Raw genomic sequence first — 18,148 nt, forward strand, 5'->3', positions numbered from 1 at the left:
TCATATGGTTTGACTTAAAATAGAAAATCTATTCCCTATTTAAGTATGCTTAAGTTAGGAGTTGCAAAAGAGCCCTGGCCAGTGTGGCTCAGTTGGTTGAGAGTCGTCTGTGTACCTAAATGTCACTGGTCTGATTTCCGGTCAGGGCACATGCCCAAGTTGTGGGTTTGGTCCCCAGTTGGGGCATGTATGATGTTTCTCTCCCTTTCCCTTCCTCTCTCTCTAAAATCAATATAAACATTTAAAAAATTAAAAGAGTAGCAAAAGAATGATTTTTAAAAGTGGTTTTCAGGAAAATACTCAGAAACTATTATGGTACTGGAAAAAATGCAGTAAGAACTATATGTATAAATGCAATTCAGTAAATCCTATTAGATTTCTGAAGTAAGACTTCTCTATTTAAAACTTGTATTGAAAAGCCAGTTGTATAATAAAACATATCCGGCTTACCATATGCTCACAGAGAAGTTTTATGAAATTGTTAACAACTAGATGTTGATCATCCCCTAACTTTACATTACAAATGAGAAAGTTAAGCTACAGAGAAATCAAGAAAGTTAAATTATAAGGTGAAGTCAGAATTTGCACCCAAGTCTGAATGCATCTATAGGCCATCCACAATAACTTCACATTTCTGAGTTTATTGTTGCTTCATTTTTTACAAAATTTGATTTCTTTTGAAAGGAAAAATCTTAAAGGTACTCTTGGAAAAAATAGTCTTATTATTTTGCTGACAGACAAGTCATCTAATAAAAATATTTTAAAGAGACTAGACCAGTGGTCGGCAAACTCATTAGTCAACAGAGCCAAATATCAACAGTACAACGATTGAAATTTCTTTTGAGAGCCGAAAACCGACTTCTGCACATGGGCCACGAAGTTTCAATCGCACTGTATGTGCATGCCCGCACGTGGTATTTTGTGCAAGAGCCACACTCAAGGGGCCAAAGAGCCGCAGTTTGCCGACCTCTGGACTAGACTAATAACTGATTAAATGTTTTGAATTGGTGAAGCATGTACCTTCTTCATTCTTAAATCAGTGTTGAAAGTGTTTTGAAATAGTGAGCTGAAACTAATGAGGTTAAAATTACACACCATAACTGATCTATGAATAAATTTCATACTGAGAAAGGATAAAGAACTCTGGTAAAGATTTTGAAAGAAATTTCAGTGGCAAAGAGAAAGTATTCACTCACTCAGCAAATATTTACTGTGTGTCTACTGTATTCAGGGCATTATTCTAGGTGCTAGGATTCAACAATGAACAATATCATTTCTTGAACAATTTTTGATTCTTTGTAGAATTGTGGCAGGGAATTTTCTTGAACAGTCTTGGTGGCAGCTAAGTTTTGCACTAAATCATTGAAGCATAGTCTGACAAATAAGATGGGGGATGAAAGTAGCCAATACATTTTTTGGAAATGCTTTATGAATATAAAATAAGTATATTGATTTTTAAAAAATGTTTTATCTTTTGCCTCTTCAGTTGACACTAAGGGCCATTTCAAAAGTTGTGTCTAGAATTGCTTGAAAAACGATGTCATTGGAAAATGTGTGGTCTCCAAAAATGCCTATCTTGAGGATTATATTTTATTTTATTGTTTAACTAGAGGCCTGGTGCACGAAATTCGTGCACGGAGGGGGGGGGGGCGGTGTCCCTCAGCCCAGCCTGCATGCTCTCCAATCTGGGACCCCTAGAGGGATGTCCGACTGCCCTCTCACAATACAGGATGGCTGGCTCCCAACTGCTCCCCTGCCTGCCTGCCTGATTGCCCCTAACAGCTTCTGCTTGCCAGTCTGATCACCCCCTAACCACTCCCCTGCCAGCCTGATCGACATCCAACTGCTTCCCTGCTGCCCCTATTGTCCCTAACTGCCCTCCCCTGCCGGCCTGGTCACCCCTAACTGTCCTCCCCTGCCAGCCTAGTAGCCCCCAACTGCCCTCCCTATAGGCCTGGTCCCCCCCCCAACTGTACTCCCCTGCAGGGCTGGTCACTCCCAACTGCCCTCCCCTGCAGGCCTGGTCCCCTCTAATTGCCCTCCCCTGCAGGCCTGGTCACCCCTAACTGCCCTCCCCTGCAGGCCTGGTCCCCCCCAACTGCCCTCCCCTGCAGGCCCAGTCACCCCTAACTGCCCTCCCCTGCAGGCCTGATCTCCCACAACTGCCCTCCCCTGCAGTCCTGGTTGCCCCTAACTGCCCTCCCCTGCTGGTCTGATCGCCTACAACTGCCCTCCCCTGCTGGCCATCTGTGGCGGCCATCTTGTGTCCACATGGGGGCAGCCATCTTTGACCACATGGGGGTGGCCATCTTTGTGTTGGAGTGATGGTCAATTTGCATATTACCTCTTTATTATATAGGATATTTATCATCATTATCAAAATAATTGGGTATATTATTTACTTTTCAGTAAGTCTATTCACTTAACAGTTGTTTCCCAAATTATCCTGGAATATTTTTCATGATATCATTTGAAATAGTATTTTCCATTTATATTGTTGAACTGTTATAAGAAAGAGGGGGTTGACTACAGGGTTTTAAGAACTGCTGAGAAATGTATTGATATAAAATATGACTGTTTTTATTATGCTAAAATTTTGTTTGTGAATGAAACTAGTAATGACACAGGTTTTCATTATAGTTTATATATTATAAAATTTGACACAACTAAAGGAAACATGTAATTTTTGTTTCTCCCATCTTGCCTATGTAGTAGATCCAAATGGATATTTCCTTTTGGTGGAGGGGGAACATGCAAGCCAATCAATCTCTTAGAAGTTGACAGTGTAAAAATAACAGATGGAAATAGAGAAGAATTTTCTGTTGTAATCATTTCCCCTTATTTCTTCAGGAAAAGCCAAGAGAATTGAATAATTATGCTAATTATAAGTCTGTTACTCTGTATTTACATAAAATTATTTAATAAGTCTTCAACTAACACCTGCCAAATCTGGAACATCATTTTTTAAATGACTGCATAGTCATTATGATTAGGGGAATTCTGTAAAATAAATGTTTTTCTTTTAAGGAAAATAAGATTGTTGTAATTATAGGCTTCAGTGATTAAAGTTCTAATAAAGGTGATAGGATTTAAATAAATATGGAAAGGATATCGGACATTGAGAAGATAAGTAATTTGAGTTTGCAAAGTGCTAAATTGATAAATGAATTAAGGTCACTGTAAGTCTTGGAAAATCTTAGTTTCAAAGACAGCTAGTAACGAGTTTTTTCTTTCTAATCTTTATCTAAATTCCTTTTTTAAGATTGATGTTTGTGAATAGGATTAACATTCGTATTACAAGCTAATTGCAAAAGTTTGTGTGTGTGTTTTGTTTTGCATAATTGTTTTGGGGGATAGGCTTTAACCCACAGTATGCTCAAATCTGTGAAATAAACTATTGTAATAAGCTTACAATAGATTTTTTTTCTTAGTGTATATAAGAATTTTCAACGCATTTCTCCATTGTCTTCCAGTTTTGGTGCTGTTTAGAATTCTAGTGCCATTCTCACTCTTGGCTTGCTTTCTTTCTCTCCCTCCCTCTCTCCCTTCCTTCCTTCCTTCCTTCCTTCCTTCCTTCCTTCCTTCCTTCCTTCCTTCCTTCCAAGAAGCATGCATTTTCTCTGGCATTTTGTAGAATCTATTTTTATTCTGCTTTTTAAAATCCTCACCAGATGATATGCACTTTATTGATTTTAGAGAGAGAGGAAGGGAAAGAGAGGGAGAGAGAAACATCATTCGGTTGCCTCCCATAGGTACCCCAACTGTGGATGGAACTAGCAACTTGGATATGTGCCCTGACTGGGAATCAAATCTGCAGCCTTTCGGTACATGGGTCAAGGCTTCAACCAGCTGGGCTACCCGGCCAGGACTCTATTTTTATTCTTGTATTGGGCACTGAGCATGCCTGGAAGCTTGTCTTTTTATTGGAACAATGTTGTTATAATTATTTTGTTGATAATTTCCTTTCCTCCATTTTTTAATGTTCTCTCTTTTGTTAGTCCTGTTTGGATGTTGTACCTCCTGGTTTGGGTTTCTCTCTTCCTCTCCTATTTTTATATTTCTTTGTCTTCTCTTATTTTCTGATAGATTCATTGAACTTTATCTTCTAACCTATTAGTTAAAATCTTATTTCTGCTTTCTTAATTTTAATTTCCATGAGCTCTTTCTAAGTTAATGTTCTTTTCTTTTAATTTTCTGTTTTTATTTAGTTGATGCAATATCATCTCTGAGGATTTTAGTGATCTGATTTGTTTTTGTCGTGATTTTTTTTACTCTATTTCTCTACAAGTCCCTTTTTTTCTGTTTGTTTCTTTCGGCATCTGGCTTTCATAATAAAGACTTTCCTTAAGTCTCATAATGTTTGGCTGTCTGCTCATATTTAAGAGAGAGCACTAGAAAGCTGTTTGGAAAATTTGGGTGTATGGGTAGAGCTTGTTGATTGGGATCTTCATGTTAGGGTGATCTTGCTGCAACATTACATTAGGTGACCCCAATATTGGGATTTTTTAGTCTGTCCTCTAGGGCTGACCACATTTCCAAAAGAAGATTCAGTTCTGCTATCTGGCTTCCAAAATTCTGGAAGTTATGTAGATGAAGAAGAGAAAAGGGGCCTCAATGTTCTGTACAGAATCATTCACTTAATCCACTGATAACCAACTTCTACGTAAGCTCTGTTTATATCTCCCAGGCCAGAGACACCTTTTTTATCTTCTCAAGAGGATAAGCCACTGGTTTTCTGGGCTGGGGAAAGGACTGTCATTTACCTGAGTAGAACAAGGAGGAACCCGGAAGCTATATTGCTTCTCAAACAGACTTTCAACTGTCTTTTTATTTCACCTTCATTTTGCTTCCAGTCCCATCTGGGACCACCATTCCAGAGTCTCCTGTCAGGGGTTGTAGTATAAATTGTCTTACTTCTAAGCTTTCTCCTCTGTTTTTCTCAGCTTCTGTAGCAATTGAGAGACCGAGGCCTGTTACCATTTGTTCATCTGCTTTCCTGCTTTCAAAATTTAGTCACTATTCTCTTCTCTCATATTAGTCCTTAGAGATTTATGCTATTTTAAAATTCTCTTTATTCTCATTTCATGGAATTTCAGGAGATAGTGAAAATAAATGCTTATGTTCAATTCACCATCTTCAATAAAAAGGACTCTGCTTCTATTTTTACTTTCAAAGGCATCAAAGTTTTTCTTCGACCTTCACTATAACCCTCACTTGATTTGTTTTTAAAATATACTAGAAGCTGTCTTAACTGACCTTCATGTAACTGGCATGCCAGATTAATGAATGCTTTCCATTCCCTCTGTAAAAATACATTATGGGTGCCCACTGCAAGGAGCAAAAAGCTACTCTTAAGTACATCTGTACACTGCTGCTCCCACCAGTTGAGTTGTGCATGCCTGCAGGGGTCAGTTTATTCCCCTTTAAAGAAATTGAAGCTGGAAATAGTAGTTGATACATTATAAGTGGGTTGTATAAGAAAAATATCATGGGACTCTAATGAGCTACATCAAAAGTTAATAAATGAGTACACAGTTTTAATTTAAATTAAAATTTGTATCTTTATTATGATTATCAGATTTTATTTTAATTCAATTTTTTTATTCCCTAATTTTAACAGCTTTCTCAGTTAATTGAACAACTGCTAGCCCCAAATGTATTTGGTAACAGTTTGTTTTAAAAAAACACAGGATGTCATCATATTCTCAAGGTCCAGTGTATGATTCTGCCTTGCTGCATGGTGAATTTTCACATACTTAAAAATTGTTTTTGTTTAGTTCCAGATGTTGAAGTGAAAGGAGAGTGTTCTAGCTATTACCTCTTGTTACAAGGTAATGACAGTAGAAAATGCAAAGCCACACTGATTCACTCAGCCAACCAGATCAATGGCTCATTTGCCCTCAGTTTGATTCATGGAAAGATGAAGGCAAGGACAGGAGAAACCCAACTGAGTAAGTGTTAACTTGAGTGGAAAGTATTTTTACATTTGTTTATATATATAGGTACTAGTAGCCCGTTTGCACGAAGATTCGTGCAATAGACCTTCATTCACCTGGCTGACTGCACCAGTTTTCTGCCGGCACCAGGGACCCAGGCCTTGGCTGTGGCCACCGCCTTCTGCCTTCTTTCAGGGTCGGGGCTTGGCCCCGGGCGGTGGCCTTGGGCTTGGCTGCACCCAACATCCCTGCTAAGGATCGCAGGAGCCGACCCCCAGTGGTTTCCTGCGATCTGTGCAGGCTCCCTGCTGGTGCCCAAGGCCGGGAAAGCCTCCACCCGTCCTGCGATCTGTGCAGGCTCCCTGCTGGTGCCCAAGGCTGGGAAAGCCTCCACCCGAGGCTTTCCTGGCCTTGGGCTCGGCGGCACCCAGCATCCCTGCTAGGGATCGCAGGAGCCGACCCCCAGTGGTTTCCTGCGATCCGTGCAGGCTCCCCGCTGGTGCCCAAGGCCGGGAAAGCCTCCGCTCCAGGCTTTCCTGGCTTTGGGCTCAGCTGCACCCAGCATCCCAGCTACGGATTGTAGGAGCCGACCCCCTGGTTGTTGCCTGCGATCCGTGCAGGCTCCCTGCTGGTGCCCAAGGCTGGGAAAGCCTCCGCCACACCCCAACGGCCCTGCAACTGTTTCCTGGTGGGCGTGGCTTGGTGGGTGGGCGTGGCTTGGTCGTAGCGAAGGTGCGGTCAATTTGCATATTTGTCTATTATAAGGTAAGATAATTAACTTATGTGGTTTTTAATGAACTTATTTTCCCCAAACTCCATTTCACTTTCAGTAAATTTATCTTTTATTTTAAACATAGTATTACATATTTGAACAATTTAGAATATACAGAATTAATCCCTTTACATTGTACCCAGTAAATTTTACTAGGTCAGCCCTCGATTCCAAATAGGACATTTTCAGTATAGTCCACCTTAAACACATACTATTTTTCTATAATTTCTTATTTTCATTTACTTTCTCTCAAGCATTTTATTCTGTTTTATTGCTCACCTTTTCTTTTCTCTTCAAGCTGTATGCTTGGTGTTTATTACTGTGTGACAGACCACCCCAAGATTAGCTTAAAAATTACTTTATTACTATGTCTCATAGTCCTGCCAACTGGGCTCAGCCAGATGTTTTTGTGTTAAAGTCCCACATCTGATTGCAGATACACAGCTGGGACTCCAGTCATGTGAAGACTAAAGCAATTGTTCTAGGAAGCCTCAAGGCTTTCTGTGACTTAGCCTAGAGATCATTCACTGTCACTTTACCATACTTTATTGGTTTCACAGGGCTAGCCAGGATTCATTGTGGAAGGGCTACACAATGGGTGACTAGCAGGACATGTTGGTAATTGGGGCCAACTTTCGAGACTTAACCCTACTCTGTTTGTGTTTTGTGTAGGAGTTTATTTTTTAATTATCATTTTTTAAAATTTTAATTACATGAATTGGAGTAACATTGGTTAATAACATTGTATAATTTTCAGGTGTATAACTTTATAATAAAATATCTGTCTACTCCATTGTGTGCTCACCTCTCAAAGTCCAGTCTCCTTCCATCACCATATATTTGACCCTCTTTATTCCCTTCATCCTCTCCGCACTCCCTTCTGTGTAGGAGTTTCAGTAGCTGAGCCTGTGGAAGAAAATGTGATGAGGGAATTCTACTCTACTACCTACATTCCCTCAGTTTAAGAAGCAGGTCAAAGTTTAAAATGCACAATAATTTATTATGTTTATTTTTTGCATCTTAATTATTTAATTGGAAATATGCAAGATCAAGAGAGATGAGTAATTGTCTTTTACTTTTTAAATTATATATTAGCGCATTAGCTGGAAACTGAATATTAATTTTGTCATAGAATATCTTTAATACTGACTTTTTTGCGTGTTGCAGGCATTCCTTTTGACTTCTTGTCGCTTCCACATTTTTCTGGAGAGCAGCTTATAGAAAGAGAGAAGCAGTTAGCCAGAGTTCAAGCTCTGGCTTTGAAAGAATGTCTGAGTAAGTAACAATTTGTACATTTTATTCTACTGTAAGAACCTGTTCAGACATAATGCATTGTTATTTCCACACTTTTTCTTATATACTTTGTCTTTTAGGTAAGATACTCATTTGTAGAACTATTCTTGTTCTTTTTTTTTTTTTTTTTTTTTAATGAATCTTTATTGTTCAGATTACAATTGTTTCTCCTTTTTCCCCACATATCTCCCCACCACCCAGTTCCTACCTCCCCCCTTCCCTTACCCCCCCCCCCCCCCCCGCTGTCCTTATCCATAGGTGTATGATTTTTGTCCAGTCTCTTCCCATACTCCCCACACAGACACCCCTTTCCCCCTGAGAATTATCAATCCACTCCCATTCTATGCCTGATTCTATTAAGTTCACCAGTTTATTCTGTTCCTCAGATTTTTAATTCACTTGACTTTTAGATTCACTTGTTGATAGATATGTATTTGTTGTTCATAATTTTTATCTTTCTTCTTCTTTTTCCTCTTTTTAAAGAATACCTTTCAGCATTTCATATAATGCTGGTTTGGTGGTGATGAACTCCTTTAGCTTTTTCTTATCTGTGAAGCTCTTTATCTGCCCTTCAATTCTGAATGATAACTTTGCTGGGTAGAGTAGTCTTGGTTGTAGGTTCCTGCTATTCATCACTTTGAATATTTCTTGCCACTCCCGTCTGGCCTGCATGGTTTCTGTTGAGAAATTAGCTGATAATCGTATGGGAGCTCCCTTGTAAGTAACTAACTGTTTTTCTCTTGCTGCTTGTAAGATTCTCTCTTTGTCTTTTGCTCTTGGCATTTTAATTATGATGTGTCTTGGTGTGGTCCTCTTTGGATTCCTTTTGTTTGGGGTTCTGTGTGCTTCCTGGACTTGTAAGTCTATTTCTTTCATCAGGTGGGGGAAGTTTTCGTTCATTATTTCTTCAAATAGGTTTTCAGCATCTTGCTCTCTCTCTTCTTCTGGTACCCCCATAATTCTGATGTTGGTTCGTTTGAAGTTGTCCCAGAGGCTTCTTACACTATCTTCAACTTTCTGAATTCTCTTCTCTTCATGCTTCTCTGGAAGAGTGTCCTTGGCCTCTTTGTATTCCAAATCTTTGAGTTGATTCTTGCAATCCTCTAGTCTGCTTTTGGGTCTCTGTATAATATTTTTTATCTCAGTCAGTGTATGTTTAATTTCTAGTTGGTCCTCATGGAATTTATCGGCCTTTTCCATGAAATTCTTGAAAAACCTTATTACCGTGGTTTTGAACTCTATGTCCAGTCGCTTGTTCTCCTCCATTTCTTTGGTTTGTGATCTGTTTCCTTGCCTTCTCATATTCTCTGCTTCCCTAAGTTGGTAGGGTAGTTTTGTGTACTAGGTGTCCTATTGGTTCAATGGGTCAGCCTCCCAGTTACTTGAGGTGGACACTCTTGGTGTACCCTTGTGTACTGTGTGTCCCCCAGCAGGAGCTACAGCAAGGGCTAGTTTTCTCCTCCTTTGCTTGGGCGGTTTTGGAGCAGTCTGACTGGAGCTGCAGTTGGTTAAGCTGCTCCAGAACAGGCCATTTATATGCAGAAGCCGCTGTGTGGAGCCGGGGCGGGTTTGTAGAATGTGCGGGGCGGGGCCTCAGGGCGGGGCCTCAGGGCTGGGTGGGGTCTCAGGGCGTCACTAGGCTGGGGCGTGGCCAACGGCGATGGCTGCCGTCAGCCGTCTCTGCCTTTCCACTTTTCCAGGTCCCTGCGCCCCGCACTCCAGCGCTCCAGCGCAGTAAACAATGATTGCTGGGCGCACCACTGCAAAAAAGTCACTCTCACTTTCCGACCCGATGGCCGAGAGTCCAGCTTCTCCCCGTAGGTGCCTGGGTCCCCCGAGTGTCCCCAGAAACTGGATTTCAGAGTGATTGGGAGCTTGTCTCCCTGCGGGTTGAAGAAAAGCCACGCACCCAGCCGCCCGCCGCCGGCCCGATTCGCGAGCCTCCGTACCTCAGCTTTTCAGCGATTGTGCTTCTTTCTCTTCTTAGTTGTAAATCTTCCACTCAGCCAACTTTCCCGTGGTTCTGGGTGGTAGACGTTTTTGTCTTTTAGTTGTATTTTTGAAATTGTTGTGTGAGGCAGCAGATTAGTTGTTTAACTATGCCGCCATCTTGGTTCCTCCTCCCATTATCCTAGTCTATTCTTGTTCTTGTAGAGGTGATATAAGAGTAGAAAAAGTCCACAACTTTTCCCCCACCAGATTAAAAATATTCCCAATTATTTGTACATCACGGTTAACATTTATAGAAATATTTCTTCAGGAAAATTCTGTACTTCAACATTTTTAAATGTATGCTAGGATACACCTAAATTGTATTCTGGTTAACACAGAGCTCTTTCTAAAATGTCTTTTTATATATTTTTAGCTGTCATAAGAGAATAGAGTCTGCAGAGAGAAGAAAATGCACGTTCGGAGAAATTAATATGTTAACTTGAGCATCGATTCTTAGACTTTAATCATGACTACCAATAATAATTAAGCACGTGTCACATAATGGGTGAAGTTGGCATTATGGATTTTTCCTTATTCAAGATATTGACATCTTTTCAAGGGCTATAGTTTAAGGTTTTTTTTATGTACTAAATGTTAACTTGGTTATCATTCATAACATTTTTTTTATAAATAGACATTCAGTACCTAATATTAACTTATTTTAAGCTAATTAATTGATAGAATTTCTAAGAAATTAAATTGTGAGGCCTCACTAGTTACCTATAGAAAAAAATGGTATTAGAATTAAGTATATACATTATGAAGTAAAAACTATCATTTTTGAAAGCACTTTAAAAATATCTTGAATTAATAGCCTGTTTTGTTCAATGGAAAATAATTTTAGAATATTTGGTCTCAGTTGTTCATGTAAGAATTACCTTCTTTTTCAGTTGTACAAAGCCAGGATAATTGTGTAGTCTTGACCTTCTCCAACCATTGATTTTTTTTTTCCACTATGAAAATGATACTAGCTCAAGGAAAATATAATTAAAAAGGCAAATCAGTTTCAATAAAAAGTAGTACATGTTAAATACAAAAAATAAAGCAACAAATAGAAATATTAGTATTTTTGTGACTGGAAAACCCTTATTTCAAACATCAACCAGCAGTATTATTCACTTCTTGACTTTGTCATGTTCCTGCTAACCTCTTTGTAGGCCCTGATTCCTTGCCATAATAAGCCTCCTGCAGCCTTTTAAACTCAGTTCCTTCAACATTTCCCCTTCCTTTCATCTTCACCTCTCTCCCTTACCCTTCCCACCAGAAACACTGTCAGAGTGGAAGGACAGGCCCCTCTTTGAAGCTGATGCATCTCTCCATTGAGTAAGAAGAGTGAACCCCAGTAGGACTATCCCTCTTACATAGTTGGGAAGGGAAATACTAGCAGCTGAAACCTCATAGCTGCCTTCAGATGAGACTGGAAGCTCTGGGGGTACGGGTGTCAGGGAAGGGGGAAGACCATAAGTGATAAATAAATGCTGAAAATGTAGAAGTACCAGCAGCTGAGCTGTAACACAGGTAGCAGTGTAAGGACAAAGGCAGGTAGGGGGCCTGAAGCTGAAGGAAGCCTTGGAGCTGGTAGCTACTGGAGACACCAGCTCTGGGCATAGCCATGAAATGGCCAATTTGCAATCTGAAGCATTAAATCTTGATTAAGATTAATGACTCAGTTAATCCTTTTATGATAGAAATGCTTGCTGAGCCACTCTCTTCTCTGTTTAGAGAGTTAATGTTGGATTAACAATTTGGGGACAAAAATGCATCTGTTCAGAATTTCTGTGTCTCAAAAGACAGGGGAAAATAACTGCAAGACGAAGTTTCCAATGTAAGAACATCTGAGTGTGTATATCAATGATTTCAAAGAAGTGAATGTAAAATTAATCAATATATACATGATGAAAAATCAGTAATGTAATGGGCACAGCTTTCTTTGGAAAGAAAAACAACAATTCAGAAGCAATACAAAGATTGTGGTCTTTGATGAAAAACAAAAACTTGTTCTAAAAGGTTTTTGAAAATAATTAAGACATGGAGTAATTTTATACTTATCCCTCCCCCCTTTCCTCTGACTAGTACAGAACCAAAAAGAGCAACCAGGAAAGGTGCATGAAAGTGGGTTCACATTATTGAGGCTCTTTTTTTAAAAAAAATAACACAAAAATGAAATAAAATTCTTGGTTAGGTTTAATTTTTTAGAATGCTTTATTTTAATTCATTTTACTTATTTCTAAAAGTTATATCTAATACTATTTTTAGAATGATATTTAAAATGTGTAATTTCATAATTTACTAGTGGCCCAGTGCATGATTGAATCATGCACATGTAGGGTCCCCTACACGCTTTCGCTTTCGATCACAGGGGAGCTGGGCGCCTGTCCGCTGGTGCACCAGGCCTTTCAGAAGCCTCCGCCCCGCTGGATGCTTCTGAAAGGCCTGGTGCCTGATCGGACAGGCACCCAGCTCCCCCGCTTTTGATGGTCCGTGGTGGGAAGTGAGTTCGCTGCCCCAGAGGCCCCTTCTGTGCCGCAGCACAGCCATGGCACAGACACTGAGCTCGAGCCGCCACTGGCAACGAGAGCTCAGCATCCCGCCGGCCCAATCGGCCACCCCGGCCACCCCGAGTCCCGCCCCCCCGCGCCTCCTGGCCAATCGTGGGCATAGCGAAGGTACGGTCAATTTGCATATTTGTCTATTATTAGGTAGGATACTAGTGCCCCCATGCATGGATTTGTGTACATTGAAAGGAAATTAATTAGAAGTTGGCCAGAGGGGCGGGACTGGCTGAGAAGGGCCGGACACGCCCTGGAGCCAACCTCCCTCGTCCCTTCCTGGCCAGCTGCACCTGGGGCAGCACCAGGCTGCTCGAAGGTTGTCTGCGGGGTGAGCGGGGTCCCTCCAGCAGGTGGGGTCTCTTGGCCTGGCTTGCGGGGATCAGGCCCAAACCAGCTCTCCAACATCCCCCGAGGGGTCCCAGATTGCAAGAGGGCAGTTCTCAGGTGATGTACCCCGGAATTCCTCTCTGGTTCCAGGTGCGTCCCCGAGAACCACAGCTGCCAAGTCACCGCAGCTCAGTAGCTTCTGCGTTGAGCGTCTCCCACATGGTGGTCAGTGCGTGTCATAGCTACCAGTTGGAACGTCTGGCCCCTGGTGGTCATTGCGCATCATAGCTGCCAGTTGGACAGTTAGTCACTTAGCCTTTTAATATATAGATTTTACCTGATTTTTTTTTTTTGTAATTTGTAACTTTTTGTATTTAGAAATATTAAATATCTTGTTTCATTGATTTTCAAAGAAAAACTTTAAGAATACTGAACAATCTTACCTAATAATAGACAAACATGTAAATTGACAGTACCTCTGAGACGCCCACAGCCAATCATTGTGAGTATGCAAATTAGAAGGCCAAAGATGGCGGCCGCCCAGCTGCTCCAGGCATGGAGTGGCCAGGCGGGGCAGGACGCCTGCTATGAGAGGGAGGGTGGGGGGTGAAGGGATCTCCAGGAGCGGAGTGCCACAGCGAAGACAAGACTGCAGACTCCGGAGTCTGCAGCAAAGATGAAGACAGCAGACTGGCCGGAGCGAAGGCCTGGGTCCCGGGTGCTAGAGGAAAACCGGTGCTGGCAGCCAAGGGAAGGAAGGCCTATTGCACAAATCTCTTTGTGCAACGGGCCTCTAGTTTTTAAATAAAAGGCTGTTCAGTATGGTTCAAAACACACCCAAACAGCAGTACTGTCATTTTGTTCCAATATTGTGGTCACTACTCTGAGCTTTTCAATCTTTTTAGCATTTATAGAACCCAGTGCAAACCTGATTGATACTCATTAGCTGATCCTTTAGATATTCTGCTCTGGATTTTTCTTTAATAAATTCTTAGTTATTACCAGGTTTTTTAGGAATGGCATTCTTTTGCTAATTTATTTTTAAACTTTAATCCATTATATTTCTTCTAAGTTTTTATCTACCATTTGTATACAAAATCATTTGTATAGAGATGATTTTTACCATAGTAAATTTTCCTGCTCATACCCCTGTTAATCTTATATACTTTCTCTCTCTATTGCTCAGTCATCCAGATCAATCAAAAGTCTTACCCTGCTCTCTGGTTTGACAGTTTTAATAAGTCTAGGTCAGGCTCATGATTTAAGTATGCTTTTAGAGTTAATATAAGTGTAGGGCTAGTTTCCAAAGCATATTACTTATTGTACACCTTTCAGATGAAAGGAAATCATTGATAACTTTTGTTTTCGGATGGCTCCTAGCAGCTTTTTATTTTCTAAGATGTAATAAAAGCTGCATATAGTACTACTGTTACTTTACCATTGCTAGTGTTCTTGACTGCAGAAACCATATGTTACTTATCTTGGATGAGAACTGGAATGACCCTCCCAATATCCACATTGGTGAGCTGGGATTTCACAGACATTTCTCAGAAAGCTGATGGTCTAAAGTAGAACCACAAGTTCGGCTACTACCTGCTCAGCCTGTTCCCTTGTGCTTTTATGTACCAACCTCATCTGGAGTAAGGGCCCAGCACAGTGCTTGCAGGTAGTACATAATAAATGTTTGTTGAACTGAATTCTCTAGGAATTTATACTTTACTGTTTATTATAGGAGAAAATGTTATTAGTCCAGAGTGTTTTAAAAATGAAATATTTTCATAAAAGCAATACATGGGTATAATTTAAAAATTCAAATGGAACTGGAAAACTTAATATGGAAAACAGCAGTGCTCCCCTCTTCCTCCCCTCCCTATCATTCAGTCTCGGCCCACAAGCAACTCCCTTCAGCTCTTCAGCTAGTTTTTCTGACATTTCCTTCAGTTTTCTAAATAATATGTGTAGGCAGCTATTTCTGGATTTACTAATTTCAATCATCATCTTAACATCTGAGATATTAAGCGCTCCCACATCAGCTTCACTTTCTCTTCGCACACTTTACAGTGAAGTCAAGAATTTTGGTTAAATAAATGGTTAGTTTTAATATTACTATGACTGTATAGAAGTTTACTGCCGAGTCATGTCATATATGATGATGAGCAACTCTTTCTTGCATAATCTTTGTTTTGCTTTTGGTTGATGATCACTTTTTTTTTTTTAATCTATCTATTCTTCTGTTTAGGCCAAATACTGTTGTTTTCCAGAGGTTCCAATATTTCTGCCACACACTCATCATTAAATTCATATGTTCAACATAGCAGTTCCATTTTATTTCTCTTAATTTTTTTTCTGGAGTATTTTATATTTTGCTTTATTGTAGACAAATTGCTTCATGACCTCCTCTGCTTTGCTGACTCCACCATAATCTTATCTTCCAAGATGTATTGAAAACTGTCATTCTTTATTGTTTCTTCTTTTGTTGTCTTTTCCTATTTCTTTACTCTGATTTTAGTTTTGGGAAAGAGAATAAGTAGCAGTGGCCAAGTTTATGTAACTTATTTCAATAAAGTCTTACAGGTTTTATTTTTGCAAAATAACAGCATAAGACTCTACAAGATATTTTTGAAAACTTTTGTAAACTTGCTTTACCGTTTCTCACCTTTCAGTGTTAACAAATTATTCTTTTTCTGTCTCTCTCTACAAATGTTATTAAAATGAAAGCAAGCCTACACAGGAATGTTGTTTGCTGGATAAATTCACTTATTTCAGTTTTGAAAGTATTTCCCATAAAATGAGTAGTAGATGGGCTTTAAAGAGGATTTAAAGTAATGGTGATATAGTTAATCCTGTTGATCTGTTGTCTTCCAGAGAGGAGAAAGTTGGAAGAGCAGCCCGAAGTGGTTTCTGCTGATGAACTCAAAAGTCTGTTCACACTTACAAGGGAACGCTTTTTAGATCATTTTGATGCTATTATTCCTAAAACAATTCTAAGAAAAACAGACAAAATTATTACCTCCAATCTGTTAAATGGTAAGTTTTTTGTTACTTTAAATATTAGTTCTTTTTTGTATGGCATTTATGACAGTTACTATTTATTATTAAAAATAATAAAATATATTGATCAAATTAAAATGCATCTTATAAACTTAAATAATGACATATATTTGTATATACAAGTACAATAGGTCCTCAAGTAACATCATTTCATTCAACATCGTTTCACTAGAACATTGATGAGATGCCATAGAAACCTAACTCTGGTTTATATCAATTAGCCTATGGTAAAGTTGGTTTCTTAATGTCATTTCACTTAAAGTTGCAGCACTTATCGATGGCGTTAGGTGAAGACTTACTGGATATATGTGTGTGTGTGTGTGTATGTGTATAAATAGTGAGCTGTATTTCTCATCATTTAAGGATTAAACATTTTCTGATTACTTCTTTCAGAAAGCATAGTCAGTACAGTTGTTTTTGAGCAGAGGGGAGAGGCTTTTAAGGTGATTCTACTCTCACTAAGCTGCTAGAATGGGTGGATTTCTATTACGCTATGTTTTCATAGGTGAGAAAAGTAGAGCCTACATGGAAATTTAATGTAGTTAAAACCACATATCCTATCTAATAAAAGGGTAATATGCAAATTGACCATCACTCCAACACAAAGATGGCTGCCCCCATGTGGTCAAAGATGGCCGCCCCATGTGGACACAAGGTGGCCTGCAGGAGAGGACAATTGGGGGGGGACCAGGCATGCAGGGGAGGGCAGTTAGGGGTGAACATGTTGGCAAGGGAGGGCAGTTAGGGGTGACTAGGCCCGCAGGGGAGGGCAGTTGGGGGGGGCAGGCCTGCAGGGGAGGGCAGTTAGGGGCAATCGGGCCTGCAGGGGAGCAGTTAGGCGTCAGTAAGGCTGGCAGGGGAGTGGTTAGGGGGTGATCAGGCTGGCAGGCAGAAGCAGTTAGGGGCAATCAGGCAGGCAGGCAGGCAGGCAAGCAGTTGGGAACCAGCAGTCGGGCATTCCTTGAGGGGTCCCAGATTGGAGACAGTGCAGGCTGGGCTAAGGGACACATGCCCCCTCCCTGTGCACGAATTTCATGCACTGGGCCTCTAGTATCTACACTAATAAAAGAGAAACATGCAAATTGACCATACCTCCACAAGCCACGCCCACAAGCCAATCAGGAGCGAGTATGCAAATTAACCCAACCAAGATTGTGGTTAATTAGCATATCCAGACACAGAGCAAAGACTGAAGACAGCGTAGAAGGAAGCCAAGCGCTGCAGAAGGGAGCGAAGCTGCAGAGAAGCAAGTGGGGCGGTGGAGAAGGGAGGGAAGCAGGCAGGGCAGCGGAGATGGCCACAGGAAGCCCTATTCTTGCAGGAATCTTCCTGCAACGGGCCTCTAGTTAGTAATAAGATGCTCCACATTTGGTACTCATTGTAGCAGGAACAATTGCCAAACTTTACCGAGGGAGCAGGAAATCATTTCTATATTAACTTGCATTTCTTTCTCTTTTCCTGGTTTCTATTGTTGTGGTGAATTTGAGTAGAGTGAAGCTTTTCAAGATGTAACAAGAAAACATTTGAAGATTGCCTAGCATTTTAAATGTACAGGATAACTTTTATTTTTATTCTGTGAGAATCATTTTTATTCCATAGATCAATAAGAATATGACTGAAGAATCAAGTTAACAATAATGTGTATTGAGTACCTTTTGTCTGTTTGACACCATGAAGGTACAGAAAGAAGTAAAAATTTGGGTCTTTCTAAGGGCTTCTGATCTACTTGAAAAGTAAAATATAAATTTAGCATCTGGAGTATGTTTAAGAGCTTAGGCTCTGGAGCTAGACTGCCAGGGTTCAAGTCTCAGTTTTGTCTCTTCTTTGCTGAATGTGTGGGCAAGTTGTTAAACATCTCCGTGCCTCTTTCCTCATGTTTAAAATGGGGATAAGAATATTACTCACTAGACTTATTGTGAAGAATGAGTTGATACATATAAAACACTTAGAACATAATAAGGGCCCCAAAAATGTTGAGCTGTTATTTGTATTGCTATTAACTTTTCATCATTTTTACATATCAGTCCCAAAGTTAAGTAGCAGTTTGGAATAATCTGAAAGATGTTGGAGACAGTATGGGGTTACTTGTAACTGGGAGATGTGTTCAATAAGTGAGAGTGCATAGCTTCTTGATTACAGCATGGGCTCTGGAGCAAGAGTAAGAAGTTTGAACCCCAGCTCTGCAGCTTGCTTGCTATGTGACCTTGGGCAAGTTTCCTAACCAC

General features: G+C 40.3%; 1 protein-coding gene across 1 annotated transcript in view; it reads left to right on the forward strand.

Annotated features, from left to right (window-relative positions):
* The window catches only part of MTBP (MDM2 binding protein), a 54,669-nt gene that overhangs the window by 17,566 nt on the left and 18,955 nt on the right, over positions 1 to 18,148 (forward strand). Inside the window, exons 12-14 of the mRNA XM_054708565.1 lie at positions 5,778 to 5,951; positions 7,876 to 7,983; positions 15,738 to 15,899. Coding sequence (XP_054564540.1) covers positions 5,778 to 5,951; positions 7,876 to 7,983; positions 15,738 to 15,899 — 444 coding nt within the window. The remainder of the gene's footprint in view (positions 1 to 5,777; positions 5,952 to 7,875; positions 7,984 to 15,737; positions 15,900 to 18,148) is intronic.

Source organism: Eptesicus fuscus, chromosome 19 (genome assembly GCF_027574615.1).
Source record: "Eptesicus fuscus isolate TK198812 chromosome 19, DD_ASM_mEF_20220401, whole genome shotgun sequence".
NCBI classification, from domain to species: Eukaryota; Metazoa; Chordata; class Mammalia; order Chiroptera; family Vespertilionidae; genus Eptesicus; species Eptesicus fuscus.